The 22971-nt window shown below is 43.4% G+C and overlaps 1 protein-coding gene across 1 annotated transcript; it reads left to right on the forward strand.

Annotated features, from left to right (window-relative positions):
* The first annotated feature begins 4313 nt into the window (after positions 1–4313).
* ARRDC3 (arrestin domain containing 3) lies at positions 4314–19192 on the forward strand. Its single transcript, XM_063319660.1, has 8 exons — positions 4314–4861; positions 7950–8031; positions 11480–11627; positions 12882–12984; positions 13383–13639; positions 14075–14237; positions 15049–15203; positions 16503–19192. Exons 1-8 carry the CDS (start codon positions 4582–4584, stop codon positions 16557–16559), a joined length of 1245 nt encoding a protein of 414 aa, XP_063175730.1. The 5' UTR covers positions 4314–4581; the 3' UTR covers positions 16560–19192.
* Positions 19193–22971: the final 3779 nt, after the last annotated feature.

A 22971-nucleotide genomic window follows, 5' to 3' on the forward strand; every position in this document is an offset into this window, starting at 1 on the left:
CTTCATCTTCCTATTAACGCTAGTTTATCAGTTTATGAGTCAGGAGAGCATTGCATGCTTTTCTGGCTTTGTGTTTAGAAAACGTAATGACTGTTCTTAAGACCATTGTGCATCACACCCAGCCTTGCAGATTTATCAAGTACACATTAGAAGCCAGATTAGATAAAGACACCAAGAAGCAGAATAACTGATAACCTCTGGATTTTGAGTGGTCTTCAGCATGAACATACTGTTCAGTCACATCAAGACTGGGACAGCTCTGGGCATGTACAAAAGCACAAATCTAGGCACCCAATAAACCTCAAAATAAAAATAAGGAAAAAAAGAAAAGAAAAAAACTCCAAGGCTGGGCGAAACCTTATCAAGAATTTTTAAAATATTGATTTGGGGCTTAGTGACCTAAGTTCTGCTCTGCAGAGCATCCTGACACCATGCAGTCAGCAACACTGGAAGAGTAAAGTTCAGATGAATCACTACTAATTTTCAACAGTTACCAGGGAAGATTCTCAAGCAATGCAAGCTGTATTATCCAGCAGGCCAAGATATTTTTTTCTTTCTTTCCATAATTTGCTAACAGACTTTTCTCTCCTCTTTCTTCTCCTTCCACCAAAAAGCCAAAAAAAAAAAAAAAGAAAAAAAAGAAAAAACCAAGACATACAAGGGAGAGCTTGCCAGTTTCAGGAAATGGTTTGTTAAGTGAGGTCTAATCTTTATCTCTTTATAGAGGCTGGAATGTTGCCATCTTCCTTGGAGCTACTGACTCCAATAATATGCAGAGCATCACCTTCATGGTTTTTGTCAGCCAAAAAAAAAAAAAAATAGATTTGTACTTATATTATTATTTTTTTTAAATTTATGAGGACTTCTATGTGGAGGCTAACAAGTACAAAGCCTAGGAAAGGTTATTGGAGACTCCTGACAAATAATAACCACTCTAAGTGCGTACAAACTAAGTCTTCACTGCCTATTGTTGATCTAAGATGTGAAACTTGATCATCTTTGCATTCAATTTTTAAAATCCTGTTACAGGATCTATAAAACTTTTAATATTTAACTAAACGACAGTACGTTTGAAAAAAATAAAAACTCATGAAAATTAACTGATATTTACAGTTAACTAAACGTCAGAAAATAACTGCTAAATACCTCTTTTAGTTACACTTTATAGGATGTTCGCCATTTGAATAAAAGCAGAATTAATTTTTTTTTTTAATATCTTTGATTTTGACACAGAGGCTTTACCGACGAACGTCACGTTTACATGGATGCATGGGCAAAAGGCTGGTAAAAGGCAGCTCAGGCAGTTCATCCCGTTCGCCACAAGGTGGCACGAAACATACAAATGATGAGGACTATCAGAAATACTGAAAAAAAAAAAGAAAAAGCTGCAGCCACTGAATGTATGTGTGACTTTTGGCAGGATGTGGGAAATGCGCGAATACACGCATAGGCAACATCCTTCTGCAGCACGGTCGATCTACAGTTTATTATTCATAACACATGTTTAAGCAAATCGTGTCAGCCTGTTCAGTGCTGCAGATTTAAATCACATATAACCATATATAATGGTGTGGTGATCTAGAAGGGCGGCTGGAAACAAGCCAGCGTGGGACCAGAAAGAAGAGCAGCAAAGAGACAGTGGGTGGCAGTTCTGGTGGGAAACAGGCTCAGAAAAGTGAGGACAACCCTGGTAGAAGGAAGTGGGTGGCCAGCGGGGACAGAGGCTGAGCAGTGGCACCCACCCGAGCTGAATTGCTCCCAGTTAGAGACACAGGCAGGTTGATGGGCATGTGGGTGAGAGACGGGCAGGAGAGCAAGCACAAGTGGGCAAAAGGTGGACTTAACAGATTTCTGTATAAATATACATATATATATATATAATACAAGAGACCAAGATATGGATCATTTCATTTGTGTGCTGATTTCTGAGTTGTTCTGGTGAACCCAAAGGTCCTGTCTGAAGTCATCAGGTCTAAAAGTGTCTGCTAGAGATGAGCTCCTTCCCTCTCCTGAATCTGAGACTTTAAGCTGACATACCAAATACTGCCAGATTCGTAACAAAATCTCGTGATTTGGGAGTTTATAGCTGTGCCCACAACCAACAGGAGGTAACACAGGAAATGCTGTTTCCGATTCATTCTCCTCACCCAAAGAACACGGAGGTGAAGGGCTGCAGGAAGGAGACTCATGTTTTAGAGAAGAGATAATAGGGATGAAATACTAAAAAAAACCCCAGACAACCAGGAAAGTTTGCTGATAGGGGCACTAGGAAAAGGAGGGTCATTATTTCAAAGAAGAGCAGATCCCAGCTCAGATGCTTTGGGTGTGTGTATGTACATAGCACAGAGCAAATATGAAATTGACCTTTTCTTTCTTTTTGCCAAGCTTTAACAGGAATTTGGAATTAGTCTTGGAAACTGGGTCAACTTTCATGTAAATCAGCACATCTGATTACTCAGGATATTTTGTAATTAACTCAGAACAACAGCATAGCAATATATGGAAATTAGAGAGCTTCAAAGATTGTGAGGTTTTGCATTGCGTGGGTATCCAAATGTCCTACTAATTTCAGTGGACTCAATTCTGCATGTTCAGAAAAACATCCAAAAAGGCTTGACCATACCTACACCCCTCAGAAGTTGCTCCAAATTGCAGCTGTCTCTCTGTTGCAATAAAAATTAGATTTATCGGTGCTGTTCTCAATATGTCCAGAATGCCTTAAGTAGGGCTACTGCCATCCAATGCCTTTTCCTCCAGACAGCAAACCAGGAACAGGAAAGAGCTGTCTGCTGATCAGTGTGACACACAGTAAGGACTCATGTAACTGTCTACAAATTGGCAAATCCCAAAGTCTCAGAAGATGACCCACAAGCTCACAAATGGTGTGATCCTCCTAGCAGCCTACTCGCAGGAAATGCTCAGAGCTCATCCCACATCCTGACAGCGGCTGTGGGTATTCTCAAGTTGCGTGTCCAGAAATGGATCGGCAAAAGACAGGAATCTAGTGAGACGAGAGGTGCGTCCAGGCTACAAGGTCTGCAGATGAGGATTTACAGCAACTTAGCAAAGTATTTTATCCTTCTCCAACAAGTCTGAAATGGGTGAATGCAACTGGTATACAAAACACACCACACTTATCAGAAAATAACTGAACACGCACCGTATCCCAATCATGTAGGAAGGTCCCTTTCCTTATCTACATAGATACAAAAAAGATCCACGTGAATATCCACTAAACTAGCAAGATTTGGGTCTTCAGTTTCCCGGAAAAGGCAACTGCTGTGCTCTGTGTCTTTGTGGAGTTGGCCTCAGAGAGGTGGACGGCAGGAATGACCCCAAAAACTGGAAGGACAGGAGCTGTCGCCTGACCTCCATGAATGGAAGCTGCATCCCACCTGGCTGCTGGCTTTCACACGTCCTGCAGCAACTGCAGACCGTGCAGCTGTGGTTGCTATCACTCGTGGAGGATGGGATTATCTTTCAGATTGTTGAAAAGAGGAAAAACGTGCAAATAAGCATACGCATGAGACCAACTGCATCTGAAAATGTGAGAGCAAAAGGAAAAGCATTAGCAGAGAGGAATTAAAACACCTCTGCTTCTCTTGCAAGTTCTCTTTTTACAGTTGGACTCGACTGTCTTAAAGGTCTTTTCCAACCTAAATGATTCTATGATTCTATGGTCTAAGCAAGTATGAAGGGTTACCACAAGATGGTGCAAAAACATAAAAAGTCCTAACCCACTAGCAGAACACAGCCGAACATCTTCAGTCATAGAAAAAAAAAGCATGAGAACCTCCACCAGGTGTCGGGCCAGGGGAAAAATGAATGACTTTTTATTACTTGAGGAAAAAAAAACACAACAGTAAATATAGGGGTACGCTTTAAAAATTAAGTCTGAACTTTTGGTGGTGGGCCGCACTCGCTTATGGAAGGTCACCGACCACCATGACACACACCTCCTCGGAAAACTTGCGTCGCGGGGGATGACAGCAAGGATTAGCAGTGCAGCCTTAAATGAGCGAACCGACAACGTTTAACCTAAGAACGGGCACCACGGGGGTGGGCAAAAAGAAAAAAAAGGGGAGAAGGGACATGGGGGAAAGAAACCCCCAAAACGCGTTTGAGAAGGGACCCGCTGCTTAGCTCGGCGCTGGAAGGTCACACCCCGTTTTCTGTATTTTCTCCCCAGAAAAGGTGCCGGTGGGGGTGGGACACGGCCGGGGCGTGGCCGGGAGGGGGCGTGGCCAGCGGGGGAGGGGGGCGTGGCGGCGCCTGCGCGCCGGGGCTTGTTTGTCACCCGGCTTATAAGGGCCGGGGCCGGTGGCCGCTGGCGGCAGCGCCTTTGTGGGGACAGAGCCCAGGCGGCACCGCCGCTCCCCCCGCGCCGGGACGGGGCTCCCGCCGCCCCCATGAGCCGGCTGTAGGGCAGGACCGCCACCACCGCCCTCGGCCTGAGGGGTTTTTGGGGGATTTTTGTTTGGGGGTTTATTTACCCTCCTTTTTTTTTTTTCCTTTCTTACAGTCTATTTTTCTACGCTTTGCTAAAAAAAAAAAAAAAAAAACAAGAAAAAAAAAACCACCATGGTGCTGGGGAAGGTGAAGAGTTTGACAATAAGCTTTGACTGTCTGAATGACAGCAATGTCCCCGTCTACTCCAGCGGGGACACCGTCTCAGGAAGGGTCAATTTAGAAGTCACGGGGGAAATTAGGGTGAAATCTCTGAAAATCCACGCCAGGGGACACGCGAAAGTGCGCTGGACCGAATCGAGGAATGCTGGATCCAACACTGCCTACACACAGAACTACACCGAAGAAGTGGAGTATTTCAACCATAAGGACATCCTGATCGGTCACGAGAGAGGTAAGGGCTTACCTTTCTTGTTCTGGGGAAAAGGGGGCATTTTTGCACCTTTTCTTCATGTGAACGTCTGCAGTTCGCCGTCGGTGGGGCAGCAGGACGGGGACCTTCAACATCTGATGGACCTCGGTGCTAGAGATGCAGCTGCACCGTCCCTGCAGGGGCTCTGCCCTTCAGCACGGCCATTCCTTAACACCTCATTTTTAAAAATGCATTATTACTTTCCTTCTTTTTTTTTTTCCTCCCCTAGTAACATTAGCAGTTTTTGTCCCTCCCGTGGGCGAAAACTGCACAAAAAACCCCAAACCAGCCCGGCAGTGACCGACCTCGCTGCCAGCATCCCATGAAACCCTGAAATACAGCGAAAGCGTAAAAAAGAAAAAAAAAACAGAAAGCATGATTATTGATTTTTTTTTTTTGTAAGAATGGCTCTTTATTGCCAGATAAAAAGAGCCCGCGGGGAATATTTGGACATACGCTATCTCTCCCCAAAATTTGGGAGGCCGGGACCACCATCCCCCCCGGACTGACAGAACACGCACCCCCCCATCCCCGGCCGGGTGAGGAGCCGGGAGTGTTGTGGTGTGGGGGGATTTTTTTAATGTGTTTTTTTTTTTTTCCCCCAAGTTTGCAGCCTTTGTTCGAAGCGGTTCAATCCTGTTTGGGACCGGTCCGGGGGGGGTGGTGGAAGGAGGGGGGGGGTGCGCCGCCCGCCTCGCGCAGATTGGCCGCGCGCGCGTCAGGTGGTGGCGATGACTTAATTCCCCAGCACCAGAAAATAAATGTTAAAAACCGGTTATGTAATTTTGGTGCTGCTTGCCCTTTCTTTCTCTTTTCTTTTTTTTTTTAAATATGCAGCATATTTACTGCAGGAATGGGATATTTCCCCATCCTTGGGGGGGGGGAGGGGATAAAACACAGGCGGCACCGAGCCCATTACCAAGCGATTTTGGAATCAACGTTGTGGCAATCAGGTGGGGGGGTGGCCGCTTTGATTGGTGGGGTTTTTTTTAATTAATACCTTACGGACAGCTCGCTAACGAGGTGCCTCCGACCCTCCTTACCGCCTTCGGAACGGCGAAACTCCGCGCACCTCCGGGTGGCGGGCTGACAGAACCTTGGCAGGCATGGGGGGGCGGGGGGGTAGGTGTCGGGTATCCGGTGGTCTGTACGTGTAGGGTGGAGAACCGGGGGAGGCGGGAGGGGGAACCGGGGCGCTGCCTGCTGCCGCTCCGGCCCTCGCGGCCGCGTTTCAACCACCGCCGCGGGCGCCTCAGCCCCGAGCTGGCGGCGCAGGCCCCGCCCCCTCCCGCTCGCTGATTGGCTGTCCGGCGTTTGTTGGCCTGTTGCTAAGGCGATGCCAGCCGCTGATTGGGTGATGGGGACGGGGGGAGGCGGGGGGTGAAGGGAAGCAGGTTGCCCTGCCCGCAGCCGGCGTGCGCCGGCCGGCAGCGGGGCGGGGAGGCCGCGCTTCCCCCTGAGGGAAGCCCCCGCTCGGGCGGGCGGCGGGACGCCCTGCCGCCGGTCACGTCCCCATCACCCCCTTTGTTTTTTTTTTTTTCTCCTCTCTCCGCCGCGCTCCCCCGGTGCCGTTCCCCTGAGGGGAGGGGCGGCCTGGGCGGCGCTGCGGAGCGAGTGCGGGCGGGTGTAACGTATACCGTAATGTATATGAGGCGGCTGGCTGGGGGATCCGCTCGCGCCGGTTTAGGCCGGTCGGCTCCTGCTGCAGCCCGGCCCCTGATTGACAGCTCAGCACTTGTTTACCACAGCGCGGCCGGGACTGCTGAGCTGGCAGGAACGGGGCGGGGGGGGAACGGCAGCTCCTCTGTGAGGAGGAGACCGGCCCGCGGGGACAGGCAGCTGCCACCGAAAAGCCACGCTCCCCCTGCCTTTTTTTTTTTTTTAATTTTTTTTTTTTTTTTGAAAAAGAAACCCCAGCCCTCACGCGGATAACGCGTTCTCTCGCCCTTTCGGCGCGTTTTCCTGACATTTCTTCCGCGGCGCTGAGGGCTGAAGGTGCGTTTGCCGATAACGTGCTGGTGGGGGCTCTTCTTTTTTTTTTTTTATTCGTTTGTTTTGGTTTATCTTTTATTTTTTAAAGATTTTCGGCCTCCCTGGGGGACAGTGGGAACTTAAAATCCTCCTGCGTGCCTCCATTAATGCTTCACACCATTAAACATAAGCCTTTTTGTATTGTCTCACTGTATCTCCCCTTTTATTATTCCAGCCCTTTTTATGTGTGAGATGCACAGGTTTTTTTCTTCCCTCTCTCAACTTTTCTATTTTGATGGAGTCAGCGTTTTTCTGGTTTTATGGCAATTGCGTTGGAGTAAAACGCAAATTCATTGCAGCCTGTAAAGGCGCACAAGAAACCATGACCATAAGCAAAGGTCAGTTTTCTTGGGGGAACCAGCAAGTATCTGGGTCTCTGCTGTCCAAGCCAGATCAACTTAACCTGCCAAAAAATAAAAAGTTTAGCTCTAGACAGTGTTATTTGGGCAGCTCGCCGTTTTTTGTGCCCCTGAATTTGTCTGGTACTTTCCAGGTGGTGTGTGTACACCCTTTTTTTTTTTCCTTTCCCTCCCCCTTCTTTTTTTGGTGACTAATTTCTGGACGCTGTTGCCAGGCAGGAGATAAAAGGAAGCTGAATTACTAAATTTAATCTTACGCAGCAGACTTTGTGCAGAACGCTTAATGCTGTTAAAGAGCCATCTCTTCAATTTTAACTAGGAATCGCAGTGGAAAGCATGATTTCCATTACAGATCTTGCAGGCAGGCCTTGAAATGGCAGCAGTTGAACTGTGTCAGTGTTCAGAGGCGGGACTATAAATTAAAGTAAATTAACCTGTGCTGCTCTGTAAAATGAATTGGGCAGTCTTGCCTACCCTTCTGTAGGTAAGATTTGGCCCTGCTTCCAGCTGCTAATACGAATGGACCAGAGACCATTGTTTCTGGGACACAGCGTTCTTAAGTGCTGTAAACGCATCTGTAAATCCATTTTATTTTGGAAGAGAAGCCTGTGTAATGTATAAAATGTGTTCAAGTGGTATAAAACATTGTGTTGTTTTTTTTCCCCCCCCCCCTCTCCTAGATGATGACAATTCAGAAGAAGGCCTTCACACCATCCATTCGGGAAGGCACGAATATGCATTCAGCTTCGAGCTTCCACAGACGTAAGTACTGGCACGCAATCCTCCTCGGGCCCTGCTGCCCGCCCGCCTGAGGAAAACTCCTGCTGTGGGTGGAGGGGGAAACCTTTTCAATGGTAGTAGGAATTGTGCTCGTGACATGCAGCGGAGGACATAATCCCATTAAACTGAAGAGGTTGCTTTTAAACTGATACGCACTTCCTTTATTTCTTCTTTTTCTTAATTTCCACAAAACGGGAGCTCATTGTTGCCCAGTTAGTTGCTCACTTTCTTTTGACCAAGTCCTCCTGACTCTTTAGGTCTTCCAAAACTTTATGCCCTCCCAAGAGGAGGGAAGGGAATTTGAGCTATCACTGGAGTCCTGCAGGGTGGCTGAGATACCTTCTAGCCCAACAAACAGTTCACTGGAGCTATGCAGACCAGCAGAACTAGAGATGAGATCACAGCTGAATTGTTTGGGCGAGGTCTGGAACAGATGTGGCAAGTTTAACTACACTTGAATAAAAGAGAAGGTTGTTCTTCTTTAAATTGAATGTACGTACCCAGGCTGGCCTGGACGTAGAAAGCCTGGATAGAAATACATAGAAGTTTGGGTGGATGAAGCAAGTAAAATTCCTGTACCTAATTCCATCTGTCTCAGAAAGTAAAGGTGAAGCAAGAGTCACAGCAGAAATATTAAGGTGAAGATTGTTGCCCCGCCCCCAAGTCTGAAATGTGTACTGTCGATGTTGTCAATGGAAGATTTATACATAGAGGAGTTACCAATATAGAAGTTAGCTAAAAGTATAAGTTGCAATAAAATCAAAGATGCGGGAACAGGGGAGGTCTGGACATGGATGGAAAAAGGAACCTTTTTCTCTTTTTAAAAAAACCAAACAAGCAGCGAAGTCATTACACTTGAAAAAAAGTTGGCAGTGTCTTTTGTGAAATAGCTCAGTACCTAATACTGAAGCTAGTAAACCATCTGTTTATTAGAGGTACTGGTTTTAGCAGAACCTGCATGTGATAAACTTTGATGGGTCAGTTTCAGAGTGGAGAGCACAAGACTTAACTGCAACAGTGGAGAAGACCGGTATACATGGAGATTGTTAAAGAAAAAAATTACACATGAACATGAAATGCTTAGCTTCAGGTGAAGCAGATGGCCAGCAAAATATCACAAGCATTGGTCAAAACACAGGTTATTTTTAAGTGACCTGAAGGAATAACTGTGAAATTAGCAATTGGTAATACTGCAAAAAAACAAAAGCTGACATTAAAAGCCTGAAGTTTCACACTGCCTATTTACTTGGTATTTTGTGTCCATAGGATACGTCCAAAATTTACTTAAACTTACAGAGCAACAGTGTAAAGAAAGAAGATACACATTGGTCTTACTGATTTTTGCCTTGAAGAATACGGGGCAGGATGAAACACTGAAAACTGATGAGAAAATCATTTCATTTGGAGTGTTGGAGGGGAAAAAAAGTAAACATTGCAGATGCACAAATATAGAAGTCAAACCTGTAACTGAAGGAATCATCCCAGTAAAATACTGCAGGGCTGGTATTATCCCCTGTGGAAGACACGGAAGCTCTGCAAATAATTTATGTTTAACTTTTATATATTGCAGTGTATTCACAGAATCGTAGGGGTTGGAAGGGACCTTCAGAGATCATCTAGTCCAACCCCTCCTAAAGCAGCTTCACCTGGAGAAGGCTGGACAGGAATGCATCCAGGCAGAGTTAGAATGTCTCCAGAGAAGGAGACTCCACAACCTCTCTGTGCAGCCTGTGCTGGTGCTCTGCCACCCTCAAAGAAGTTTTCCCTCATGTTGAGATGGAATTTCCTGTGTTCCAGTTTGTGCCTGTTGCCACTTGTCCAGTCATCAGGCACCACTGAAAAGAGCCTGGCCCCATCCTCTTGACACCCACCCTGTAGATACTGATGAGTATTGATGAGATCCGGTCTCAGTCTTCTTTTCTCCAGGCTGAACAGCCCCAGGGCTCTCTGCCTTTCCTCATCAGAGAGGTGTGCCCATCCCTTGATAGTCTTTGTAGCCCTCTGCTGTACCCTCTCTAGCAGTTCCCTGTCCTTGAACTGGGGAGCCCAGAACTGGACACAGTGCTACAGATGTGGCATCAGCAGGGCAGAGTAGAGGGGGAGGATGACCTCCCTCAACTTGCTGGCCACACTCTTCTTGATGCACCCCAGGAGACCATTGGCCTTCTTGGCCACAAGGACCCATTGCTGCCTCATGGGCAACTTGTTGTCCACCAGGACTCCCAGGTCCTTCTCTGCAGAGCATCTTCTCAGCAGGACAGCCACTAACTTGTACTGGTGTGTGGGGTTATTCCCCCTTAGGTGCAGCACCCTACACTTGCCCTTGTCAAACTTCATTAGGTTCCTCTCCACCCAGCACTCTAACCTGTCCAGGTCTTGCTGAATGGCAGCACAGCCTTCTGGTGTGTCACCCACTCCTGCCAGCTGTGTCATCAGCAAACTTGATCATGGAGGAATATGTTGAAGAAGACTGGACCCAGTACTGACCCATGAGGGATGCTGCTAGTTCTAGACCTCCAACTAAACCCTGTGCAACTGGTCACAGCCCTCTGAGCTCTGCCATTCAGCCATTCAAAATATCATATAATAGGAAAAAAAAATCCTTGTATAAAAATAAGTTATGGAAACCCGCTGTTAATTGGAGATAACTGGAATATAAAGATCTACTTGTCTTTTGTTTTATGATGTTACAGGAAAAAAAAAGGTGATGGTGAAAGGTTGGGAGATCCTTTCCACATCGTTCTTCTTCCAGCTCCCAAAAGGCACTTCCTTCATCTGTCGAAGTTCAGAGCAAAATAGGCTTGATGATTTTATGTACATATATGCTTATGCATGTACATCCACATACAATATAAATGTTCTAAGCTGGTCTCATCAGGGTAGAGGAAAATTAGAAGGTGCTCGAAACAGCCTTTCTCTTCAGAACTCTAAAGTGAAATATTTACTCTGCTTAAAGCAAAACAAAAAGTGTTGAGTTAAAGTTAAACCTGACACTGAGGTACCAGCCAAGTAAACAATAGACAGTGATTCACAAAATACAGCATCCGAACCAGTAATTGGTTGATACTAATGCTAATTTTAAGTTGGTAGTCTTAATTTGTCTTTAAAAGGGCGTGCTTTACTCTAAATGCAAAAGTGGCCTCTTAAGTTTTAAGGAAATGTGTACTCTGCTGGCATTTTCTAGTACAATTCTTTAATTGATTCTTAAAATCCATGCAAAACTATAACAGGATGAATTGGAGATGATTTTTTCTCCCATCTTTAATCTTGAATTTTTCTGAGATATGGAAACTTTGCAAATAAGTTACGCTGCATTAAATACTAAAATGCATTAAAGATGCAACTCTATATACTAATCCCTGATCTGATCAATTGTATCATTATTAGACAGAAAGATGTTACTCAATTTTGACCTTTGTGTCCTGCACAGACCACTTGCTACCTCATTCGAAGGCAGACATGGCAGTGTGCGCTATTGGGTGAAAGCCGAATTGCATAGGCCTTGGTTTCTACCAGTAAAATTAAAGAAGGAATTTACAGTCTTTGAACATATAGATATCAACACTCCTTCATTACTGGTAAGAATTGACAGAATTACTCATTCTTTATTTCTGGCATAAAAATAATGAAGTATAATAACTGAAACAATATCCACATCTAATTTTACCTAATATTTATTCGCTAGTTTAGTTACAGCTGATCTTTTAAGTATTACATCAGTTCAGCAACTCTGTAACTACTGGTATTTTGAGAGCTGTCTTTTCCTGTACTTGGAGTTGCTTCACTTTTAAGATACATAAAATGTCTTTGTCAATTTAAATTGATAATACTAAATTGTAAAATGTCACTAAGAAGAAAAATTTTTATAACTGTTCCTCTGATTTTTAATAAAGACTAATCTGTGGAAGGAACAGTGAAGTTTAAAAGAACGTTATATTGAGAGACTGCTAACTTAAAAATGCAAAGTGAAAAATGTACTGGTGTGCATAACTGATAATTTCCATATGGATAGTTTTCTACCAATGGGGAGAAATTATCACAATTCTGTATAATCTTTTTGCAAGATGTCATTTCATTAAAATAATTTCAGTATGATAACTGATTTCAATGAGGATTTGATTTCAATCTGGCCTAAAATTCATTTTCTCTTTTTTTCCTCCTCCTTCTCAAATTGCAATCTATGGAGGTGGAAAAAAAAAACCTCAAAGTCCATTGAAATAGGTTTCTTGTGTGTATGGGTGAAAAATCACACTCGCAAAGGGACATTGGCCTTGTGCAAATTCCATTAAAATCAAAGGACTGCCATTTGACTTTAATGGGCTTTGGATCAAGTCCTAAACGCTGATACCATGTAAAATAACAGTCTGTTTAATATAGATGTAGCAGGATCATTCTGAAACAGAGGAAGTAGCAGGAGTCAATGTTACAGTACCTCAGCTTAGTTATTGTTTCTGAAATACGGTGTATTGGAAAGATGTTCTAGTTTACTGGTAAATGAAAAGCCCTGCCAACAACATGTTGGGATATGTAGGCTGTAAAGCCTTTTCTCTAAGTTACACAGTATTTATATATTAAAACTGTTCTAAGTGTGATTGTGGTACAAAGTCTAACAGAAAAAGTATTGCTAATGAGTAATGGAATTAGAACAAACCTTGTATCTGCACAGTGCTATTTAAATTGCTTGAGTTTTCTCCTCTAAATAAAACTTGCTGTGTTTATCAAGGCACGTAATAAGCAGTACATTACGCAAATAATTTTTCATGTTGATTAAAATACGTAAAGATATTTGTGGAACTCTTAATTAAACAGGCAATGTTCTTCTTTTCTTGCAGTCACCCCAAGCAGGCACAAAAGAAAAGACTCTCTGTTGTTGGTTTTGTACCTCAGGCCCAATATCCTTAAGTGCCAAAATTGAAAGGAAGGGCTACACCCCAGGTACGTAATAGAAGTAATTATAGGAAATGGTTTTCCTTCCCTTGTAAAATGACAGTTTGTACTTAACTGCTTTTGTATAAACGAAATATTTAAACTGTTCTTGCCACCTCAATCTGCACTCAGCAATATTCTCGATATTTTCTTAACTACGACTAATTTTGTTACCTAATGCTAGCAGTGTCTCCAGCTTGTCAAAGGACACCTGCTTCTGTTAGACCTGTGCATTTCTCCTTTAGATTACCTCGTAATGATCCTATTCCTATTAGCATCAGTGGATGTTTTTCAAGGCAGAGCAATGCCAGCAGCGTCCAGTGCATTAGAACAATAAGCAGAATGTGTCAATTTGCTTAGGCTGCCTTATAAATACAAAAAGAACATGAAATTCTGTTTTGTTTCAGGTGAATCAATTCAGATCTTTGCTGAGATCGAGAACTGCTCTTCCCGTGTGGTGGTGCCAAAGGCAGCCATTTACCAAACGCAGGCATTTTATGCCAAAGGGAAAATGAAGGAAGTCAAACAGCTTGTTGCCAACCTGCGTGGGGATTCCTTGTCATCTGGCAAAACAGAAACCTGGAATGGCAAACAGTTGAAAATACCACCTGTTTCCCCTTCAATCCTCGACTGTAGTATAATCCGTGTGGAGTATTCACTGATGGTATGTTGGATGGTCTGTTTCACTTGAGCATGAGTAGTTTCCATCATTTCTTGCAAACTGCTAACAAAGCATTTGTGCTAACTAGGGACAGAAGAAATACATATCCTGGTATCAGTGTCCTGGCAGGAGTTCTGTACATAAATTCAGTTCAAATCATGCATCTTCTTAAAACAGTTGTGGTGTGCCAGCTAAGTAAATGTGTTACGAGTAGGTTACGCTTCCATGTGAGGGCTCACATTAAGAATTGAGAATCCTGAGCTGCTTTTGACTGGGGGAGCTTTTTGTCTGCATAGGGGCATTGGCCTAAAACAGACAATGAGAAACTTAAGTTCCTCGTGGAAAATTCTGTGGACAGAGGCCTTACTGTAATTATTATGAAGTGCTCATATACCTGTGTTTTAATCGTACACCTCTTCTGTTGTTGTTGTTCTTTAGGTATATGTTGATATTCCAGGCGCCATGGATTTATTCCTCAATTTACCACTGGTCATTGGTACCATTCCTCTACACCCATTTGGTAGCAGAACATCGAGTGTGAGCAGCCAGTGTAGCATGAACATGAATTGGCTTGGTCTGACACTGCCTGAAAGACCAGAAGGTAACTTGACAATACAAATTCCAGTCAATTTGCTAGTCTGTTTTGATTTGTCTGCTTTATTCACTGCTGTCGTGCAAGCCCACCCAACTTACGGCCTTGATAATAAAGCCCACAGGAAATCCCTTGTGGATGTTTCCTTGCCACCTGCTTGGCCCCTGCAGAAGAACAGAGTTCCCTCCCTGCTTTCCTCTCTCAAGGACAAGCAGTGAAATCCAGCTGCCTGGAAGCCGGCATAAGTGAAAAGCGCAGGATGCCATTGTATCTGTGCAGAATTACTTCTGCCTCCAGTATCCCAATTGCATCCTTGGTTATAAGGCAGTGTAACCTGCGTAATAGCCGTTCACGGTGTCCTTCGCTGGACTAAGCAGCCAAGGCTTTGTGAATGTAGTTCATTTCAAGGGGAAATCTCAGTCAAAGGAGAAAACATCTCCTTCCGTTTGTTTTCATATATCTAATAAACATTCCTTCTTTATGTACAAATCCCAGACTCGAATTTGTGGAGTCCAGAGGAATGCAATGTTCTGTCATTCCTGCCTGTACAGAAATTCAGTATTCTGAATATGCTTTAAATTTTAAGGGGGTAATTAAGCCTCGGTAAGCAGTAGTGAGTCTGCTTTTGGGTTTGAGCATGATCTCGAAACAAAACAGCCTACCCTCCCTTTCCTGTTCAATAACTGTTAAAAAGTTACAGAACTAATTTACCTACCTGCTGGTGCATTTTACAATGATAAAAGTTTAATATTTATCATGTTATACATTTTGACATGCATAAGAACTTGTTGTTCGAACTGCGTGTGCATTTTCCCTGCAGCACCTCCGAGCTATGCAGAAGTGGTCACAGAGGAGCAACGACAGTCCAGCCTTGCACCCATAGGTGCTTGTGATGACTTCGAGAGAGCGCTTCCCGGACCATTGTTCGCATACATCCAGGAGTTCCGATTTCTGCCTCCACCCCTCTATTCAGAAGTAGGTACCTCAGACACAGTACGATGATTAATTTCACTGTTTCTCTAAATTCTGTCTTACGGAATAAACGTAGGAAGTTGTTGCTCCTTCCTAACATCAGGAGAAATCATTAAAATGATGAACAGAGGACAAGGTGACTTCGTTTTGGCAAAGTGTGGGTGAATTTCATCAAGAGTTTTCAGAATTCCTTACAATTCTAATACTTCGTAGGAGTTTCCAGACTGTTGTGTGCCCTCTTAATGACTTATACATTATGTATATAATGCTTTACACTGATTAACACCAGCATTTTTGATCTGTAGATGCACAATATGCAAATGTTTTTCAGCTCTACTTTCTAAAACTACTGTTAGTCCATTTTTGGTTCTGTTTTTGTAGAACTTTCAAAATTTCCTTTGGGAAGATCTCCCGAAGTTGTCTTTGGCTAAGTCTTACCTGAATTCACCCACAGTTGATTTTTTTTTTTTTTTTTTTTGGTCGTCGTTTTCTTGTCTTGAAACACTAATCTGCTATTGAGTGGGCAAAGAGGGTCATGGGTTTTTCGTGCTGGAGGCTTCTTTGAGGATGGGTCTGTAGCTTAACCCTACAATACAACTCCTAAGCCCTTTTCATTTTAGGTGCTTAAAAGATTTAGAAGCCTTTTTTGTCCTTTAAAAGTGGTTGTATAAAATTACTTGATAAGAATGTTGACTAAACTACATACTGTACGCTTATACTGTTCTGTTTGGTTTTGGAGACCAAAGTTAGAATGTTGTTCCCCTTCTTCCTTTTGTAGAAAGGCAGAAGAGGTAAGGTGTGGAACACATGACCTTCTGAGACATTTTGTGGAGTGTTTGAGGCTTAATTACTTGTAAATTCAACATAGAATGACTTTTTACTGATAACTTTGACACAAAACGTTTTCTGATACCAATTAAATAATTTTTAAGTTGCATTTTTAGTGATGAGTCAAGTTGGTTTTTTAGTGTACAGTAAATAGTTCAAAAGATTTCTGTGCTATTAAAGCAGATTTTTTCAAGTTTTTTATTAGTTTTTTGTGCTTATCCTTAAATTGCCGTCAACCTGTAGTTTAAAATGTCTAGTTACACTTAGTTACTAATTCTTCATTCAAAGTTTTGTCTAATTGCCTAGAGGTTTTTCTGTTACTTGAAAAACCTTTGGATTGGGAGCGCTGTTTATCACTACAGTTGTCTTAAAGTTGTCAGTTTTGGTGGGGTTTTGTTTGGACTGGTTTATTTCTAGTGACTGACTCTAAAAATACCTTGGGTTGTTTTCTTTTTTTTTCCCTCCTTTGGTTAGATTGATCCAAACCCGGATCAGCCCACAGATGACAGACCATCTTGCCCCTCTCGTTGAAGGAATCCATAGAAAGCTGACTTGGCTTGGATTCTGAATCATACCTGCCGTCTTGAAGGTCAAGGAGTAATAGTGGAGATATGCTTTCAAGGGAAGTGGTTTTGCGCTTGCCTGTATGGTGAATAAATGAAAACAACCTGTGATTGTGCTTCGAAGCCTATGGTAACATTGTAGGACTGCTCCACATGCTTGAAGACCTGAGCTTTTTTCTTCCCCCCCCTCCCTTAAATACTGGCACATACTAGGAGCAGCCTTACCAACCCTACAGTCATGTGTGTCAAAACACTCAAACCACATTGTAAGAGAGGGATGGCTTCCTCTTATGATTTGGAAATTTGCACATGCGCATTGCTTACGTTGTGCGGTTCAGTGTCACTACAGCTTTTTCTCATTTTTGCCAGACTGTTGTTACCCCCTCTTACTTGTTTGTGGTCCGCACAATAAGGAGCAAAAGAAAGCTTTGACAAAAAAAACCAACAGCAACAGACTTTGACAAATGCACTGACTTTTCTTTTTTTTTTTAATTTAATGTAGCCTGGACTTTACCTGCATATGCACATGCTCAGAATTGTCCTAGTAGGCTGATCATGTATCACCTCTCCAGCTTGGATCCTATTGTGGATTTATTTACAAACATCAAATGCCTTCAAGCCAATCCTTCTTGCTGTATGTTTTGCAGCCTACTGTAGTAGATAAGCAACAGATGTGGGGGTGGGGTGGGGGGTGGAGAGTTAGTAGAAAGAAACTTATAGACTTCATCAAGATTGTATACTTTCTTGATTTCTTTTAAGAATTTGTTGCCTTTCTACTATTATTGCAAAGCAGCATTTTGTTACAGACTGCCTAAAAATCACTTAATCTCAGGTGAACTCATCACTTGCCAAACTGTTGGAATGCTATTTGTTTTGTTATGTTGCACTGTTGAGTTACTTCTTTTTTTGTTTTGTGTTTGTGTTTTGTTTTTATTCTTTATTTGAGAGGGAGGGCTGGAATAGGGACATACACAAAAGTTACAAAACCCACCCTCATTCTCATTTCACTTTCTACTTGTTAAAAAAAGGTGTTTGCCCATGGCAGAGGGGTTGGAACTAGATGATCTTCAAGGTCCCTTCCAACTCTAACATTTCTATGATTCTATGTTCAAGTTGTGAAGCTTTAAAAAAAAAAAAAAGGCACAAATGAAAGCAGCACCAGCAGACACCACCTCAGCCTCAAAAGTGTTTTAAAAGGAAATAGTCCTACGCTGTCTAGGAGTCATAGACAGATCGATATCTCAAGTAGTAGGGATGGGAAGGGAAAGTAAATTTATTTTTATATAGAGTTACCTAATCCCAAAAAATTCTATATCTAATGAGTCTCTAGTAGAAAGTATATTTCAAACTGCAGGAAAAGCTTGGACTATGCTAAGAGCTCAGTTTATGCACTTTCTATTATCTTCAGGGTTTATGATACTGTAAAATTAGTAAGACTAGAAGTATAATTAAACTGGGCAAGATCCGTGTTACCAGCCATACTCAGATAGCGGCTAGAGTTGCTTTGATGATTGCATCTTCTGTTGCACTCAAGAGCTTTAAAACAAACAGAACATGTATTTGTTCACTGTGTATTTGTTCAGAATGAGAGAAATTACATGGAAAGCGCACTCACCCTTGCGTGTGCCCCAAGGAAGAAAAAGAGTGCAGTGGAGCCATTAGATGTGCGAACACAAATACCAACACTTACATGCTGGAGATCTGCAACAAAAGTCAACTTTCCTTTTCAGAAATCGTGTAACACAGAGACTATGGACAAAGGGACACGCTTCTGGTGTTGACGAGTTAAACAAATCAAGATGTAATCCATCAAGTATCTATCCTTGTGCAATAAAACAGCTCAGAAGGGAGCAGGAGAGGGGAGGCTGGTGTTACTGTGTGGTGCGCGTTCTTAAAAACTCTGCCTTGTTTTTAAGGCTTCATAAATGCGACAAAATAGGCTTTTCCATAAGTGGCCTTTATGAGAACATGAATGATAATTTCATGTTTCAAAAATGACAACAGGGTGATAAAATGAGTCGCGTTTTAAGTGATTCAGTTAAAAGGCTTGGGCTTTGAGCTAGAGTAGTGGACGAGAAGGAAATTGGGTGATGTCTTACATTATTAGGCCAATTTTGTGAATGTCCCTTCCCTCTACCCTCTCCAACCAGACAATTTTAAAAGCTGATGGGATCGTTGGCATAAAAGGGCATTTGGTGGTTTTACTTTTTTTTCCTTTTTTATTACTTTTAACAGACTAGGGAACAATTGCTGATACACATAGCATTAAAGTGCTTATCACAATATAATGGAAAATTGCATATGGAGCAGGATTGACCAATATTGTAGTAATGGACATGGCATCACAGCCTTTGTGATTAGAGTGAAAAATTCTGTAACCTTGTCAAATAAAAGACTTTCAGTTTAAATTACGTTGTTAAGTTGTTCAGAGGCATTACTCTTCCACAAGTATTGGTCAATTCTCAGCGTTATAAAACATGAGGTTCACAGTTTTAGCCCAGTATTTGATATAGAATTTTGATCTGAATTAGGAAAAAGTAAGTAAAATCCAAACATTAGAGAAACAAAGTGCAATATTAAATGTTTGCTTTATAGATTATATTCTATGGCTGTTTGTACTTTTCTTTTTTTTGTTTTTAGTTTTGGTGCTGAATATGTCCTTGTAGACTCTTGTTTCAAGAAAACAATATGTGGAAAACAATTTAATTTTTCCTATTGCTCTTCCTTGTGGAAAATAAACTTCTTTTTTTTTTTTAAAAAAAAAGGCCTTTAAATGTTTTCATTGTAGGTCATAAGTCTTTATACGTGACCTAAGTATTTTTATGTGAAACATGTCTATGTATAAAATAATAACCACAAGGATCACGTAATACAGGAGCTTACTATAGGAAGACTTATACTACCTGTCTCAAACTAGACCGTGAGAAGCTATTTCCAGAACCACTGAGTACCACAAAAGCCCAGTTCCGGCACCTTAGGCCCCTTTTATTTACATTGGTGAACTCTTGGGGCCGGGTCCCAGGCAGCGGAACTACGCTTTCCTACAAAAAGAAAGTGCCAGTAGCTGTCAGGACATGCATGCCTTTCCAGGACACGCTGGCCGCACCTGTGGTGGCCCTAGTTCAGGCGTCTGGTGTCTTCCATGAAGCTGGCTGTGGGGCGGGGAGGGGGGTAACGTGCGTTTTGGTGGGGCTGGGAGGAATTTGGGGAAGGGGGATGACTTCAAAGGTCAAGTTCGCAGCTGGGACTTGGAAATGGGTCTTGGGGAGGTGGGGTGGAGAAGGTGCCCCTTGCCGTTCCCTTGGCAGGTCCGGTGTGAGCAGACGCTGAGCGTGCCCACCCGCCCTCTGCCCCGCTCGGTGGAGCTGTGCGAGGCGTTCCTCCAGCTCCCCGGCGTGCCAGCAGCGAGGCCCTGCCTGCGGCATCTCGTTTCCGCATACCACGCACAGCTGAACCTCTGACAAAACGGGATTGTCGTCATCCTTCGGTGTCAACGTGTCGCTTGACCTCAGAGGAGGGTCAGTGGGCGAGCGGCCAGGGGCTCGGGTGGCCGGCGTGACCTGCTCCTCTTCTCCTGGTGGTGGGGGTACTGGGGACCACCCCGTTCCCATCGTACTGTACCCTCAGTTCAGTGGTGTGGCTGCAAACGTGGACAGCCCAAACATTTGATCCATCTCCGTACATAACACAGGACCTTCCTCTCTGAAACAGTGTTTCAGCTTAATTTTGAATTTGTACCTGCCAATGACGGAGAATCCAGGTGGACTTTTTAAGGTTTTTTTTCCCCTATTCATAACACAGTCAATCGTTTTTGCCTGAATTCTGGTTCAACCCCACAAGAAACACAAACTGAAGGATTATCTTTCATTTTGTTCATCTTCATAGCTAGGTGACAATCATCGCATCTTTTATCTAATGCCAGCCCAACCCTTCTTCGTTACCAATTGTCTGATGCTCTGGGGCAGCGTTAGAATTTAAAATAGTGTCAGCGTCATTTAAGAGACACGTGCTTCTAGCAGTTTTGTGCAACATTTTCTCAAAATCTCACCTTTTTAGACCAGCACCTCTACTTAACATTTGATTTAAGCTTAGCTTTGTTGTCAGCATTATTATAAAATTGGAAATTATCAGGGTTTCATTCTTCGAGATACGTTTTTTTTAAATCCGAATGTCTCTTCTTCCTGAATATTTAAGATACCTGTGTGCACATAGAAATCTGTGCTGCACCAGGATGTAAAACTAACGGCTCCTCCACATTAGCTTTCCTTAAAACGTACAGAAGGGCAGCAAGTTACGATGCACTGGAGCTTCTGAGAGACACAAGGCCATGTTGCAAAACCGATCAGCACCTTTTCTGGCGCTTACCTAGCTAAAACTTATGTCTAGCACTTTTTAACCCCTTTCTAGATTTAAGCCTTTTTGTGTTTTGCAGAAATGAACCACTGTCACACCGCAAACCCCATCCACCGTAGCGTTCCGCAGCACGGCCACAAGCAGGAGCCCAGCTGCAGAAGGGACGAAGGGTCTCCAGAAGCAGCGCGTGAAGCTGGGCTTCCACCCAACGGCGGGCGGCTTTCTGCAGGAAAACCCTCTTTTCCCAGGTGAATGCTGACGATTTGAACCGGCTCCTGTGACTCGAGGTACGTGGCCATGGGCAACTCTATAAGATAGTCAAATGCCCGACGTAGATTTTCAGTAGCTGCAGGAGGACAGCTGCTCCTGGGGACGTGGAGTCCAGGCTTCCCGCCAGTCGTGGATTCTGAGCAGGCCGCCCCCTTCAGAGGTCCACAGAGACCTCAGGAGGTACCAGGAGTTGCTCTGCATGACCGTTACTGTGGACTTCAGCTCCCAGGTTTTGTGTTTTTTTAGTGAAAGCCACTTGCAAAAGGCACATTGCCAGGCACGTTCCACCTGCCCTCCAGACCGTATCCTGGAAATAGGAGAAAAGTAACCTATTTCTTCTCCCAGCAATCATTCACTCCTGGAACTCCCCCACCTGGCTACAGCGTGCTATTTTTAGAGCTGGATCTCCCTGTCTCCTGACCTAGTGGACATTAGGACAGAGTGGTGGCTTCTGAGTAGCCAGGTGCTGCCAGGAAATCCGAGTGTCACCTCACCCCGCTCATAACGGGGAAGGTTCGGAGCTCAGGAGGACGCTGCCTTTTGAGTTTGCTTCAGGCACCTTGCTATCATGCATGCTTGTCATGCCGGGATGAAAGATAATGACGGAGAGAAGAGAAAAGGTGAGAGCTTTAACATAAAAGTAAGTCGTTTAGGAGATGTATTTTTAGGGAGGTAGGGGTATACAATTTAAAAAAAAAAAAAAAAAAAAGATAATTTTGTTTTCAGCTGAATACACGGAGGGAAGGTAGGAAGAGGGGAAAAAAATCATTGCAAAACCTAATATTCTTCATCTGAAAATCAATGCAATTGCCCAGATCTAAGCAAGGCCTTGCTGTCACTGGGCTGCGTGGAATCAAAGGGAAACTTCCCACCTGAGATCATCACGGCGACATCTGGGGAGAGTCTGTCACGGTTGCCCATCGGCTGAGAAACAGAATCTAATAAATCCCTCTGAGGTTCGGTAGCTCTGTCAAAGGTGTGGAGTATTCACCAGGCAATGACTTCTGATTAACAAATGACTTTTTTATTATTTTACACCCTTGTTCGGGGGCTTGCCCAAAGTCAGCTGAAGTCTGTCAGCACCGGTCCGTTTCTTCTGTAAGCCGCCCGTTTTTCCTGGTTACGATTGCTAAGGGAATAGATCACCGAAACACCCCCAGCTCCGACTTCAAAAATTATTTGAGTATGAAATACGTGGTGGAAACAAAGAGAAACCCGCATCAGTGTTTTACAGCTATTTAATTGTCTCCCATAAATTAAACTAAGCGGGCTTCTTACCTATCTTTTAACAGGCTAAGACAGAAAAGACGTTTTTACTGCTGCCCATTATTTTTTTAGTGCATCAGACACCATTTATTGTGACAGAGTTGCACACCTCTGAAGCAATAAAGCGATCCATCAGTCGTACCACGTAAAGCTATCATCCCAAACAAAACAAATGAAGAAAGCAATACCTGGCCTGCGCAGAAGTAGGACAATGTAGTTTAAATTAACTTTGAAACCACAAGGCGCTGATTACTTTTCTTTCTGATCCCCCCCCACTTTTTTTTTCCCCATATAATTCAAAGTCATTCAAAGGAGGTAACAATCTCCTCTTAATCCCTTTGCTGTCTTCCCTTTCCGGTATTTTATTCAAAGTTTTCAACGCTTCAGAACATCCTGCTGCTTTTTTGTGCTTGTATTTGCTCTTATATGCAACGGCACCAATCATAAAAAGCTGGATTTCCTCGCAGAAAATCCCTTTCATCTACCTTCTC

This window comes from Chroicocephalus ridibundus, chromosome Z (assembly GCF_963924245.1).
Source record: "Chroicocephalus ridibundus chromosome Z, bChrRid1.1, whole genome shotgun sequence".
In the NCBI taxonomy this organism is placed as follows: Eukaryota; Metazoa; Chordata; class Aves; order Charadriiformes; family Laridae; genus Chroicocephalus; species Chroicocephalus ridibundus.

Bases quoted from the DNA above. Each gene is read 5' to 3' on its own strand.
- ARRDC3 (XM_063319660.1), top strand. From the start codon at position 4,582: ATGGTGCTGGGGAAGGTGAAGAGTTTGACAATAAGCTTTGACTGTCTG. The intron at 4,862-7,949 runs GTAAGGGCTTAC...CCCCTCTCCTAG, and splicing joins CCTGATCGGTCACGAGAGAG to ATGATGACAATTCAGAAGAA. The intron at 14,238-15,048 runs GTAACTTGACAA...TTTTCCCTGCAG, and splicing joins ACTGCCTGAAAGACCAGAAG to CACCTCCGAGCTATGCAGAA.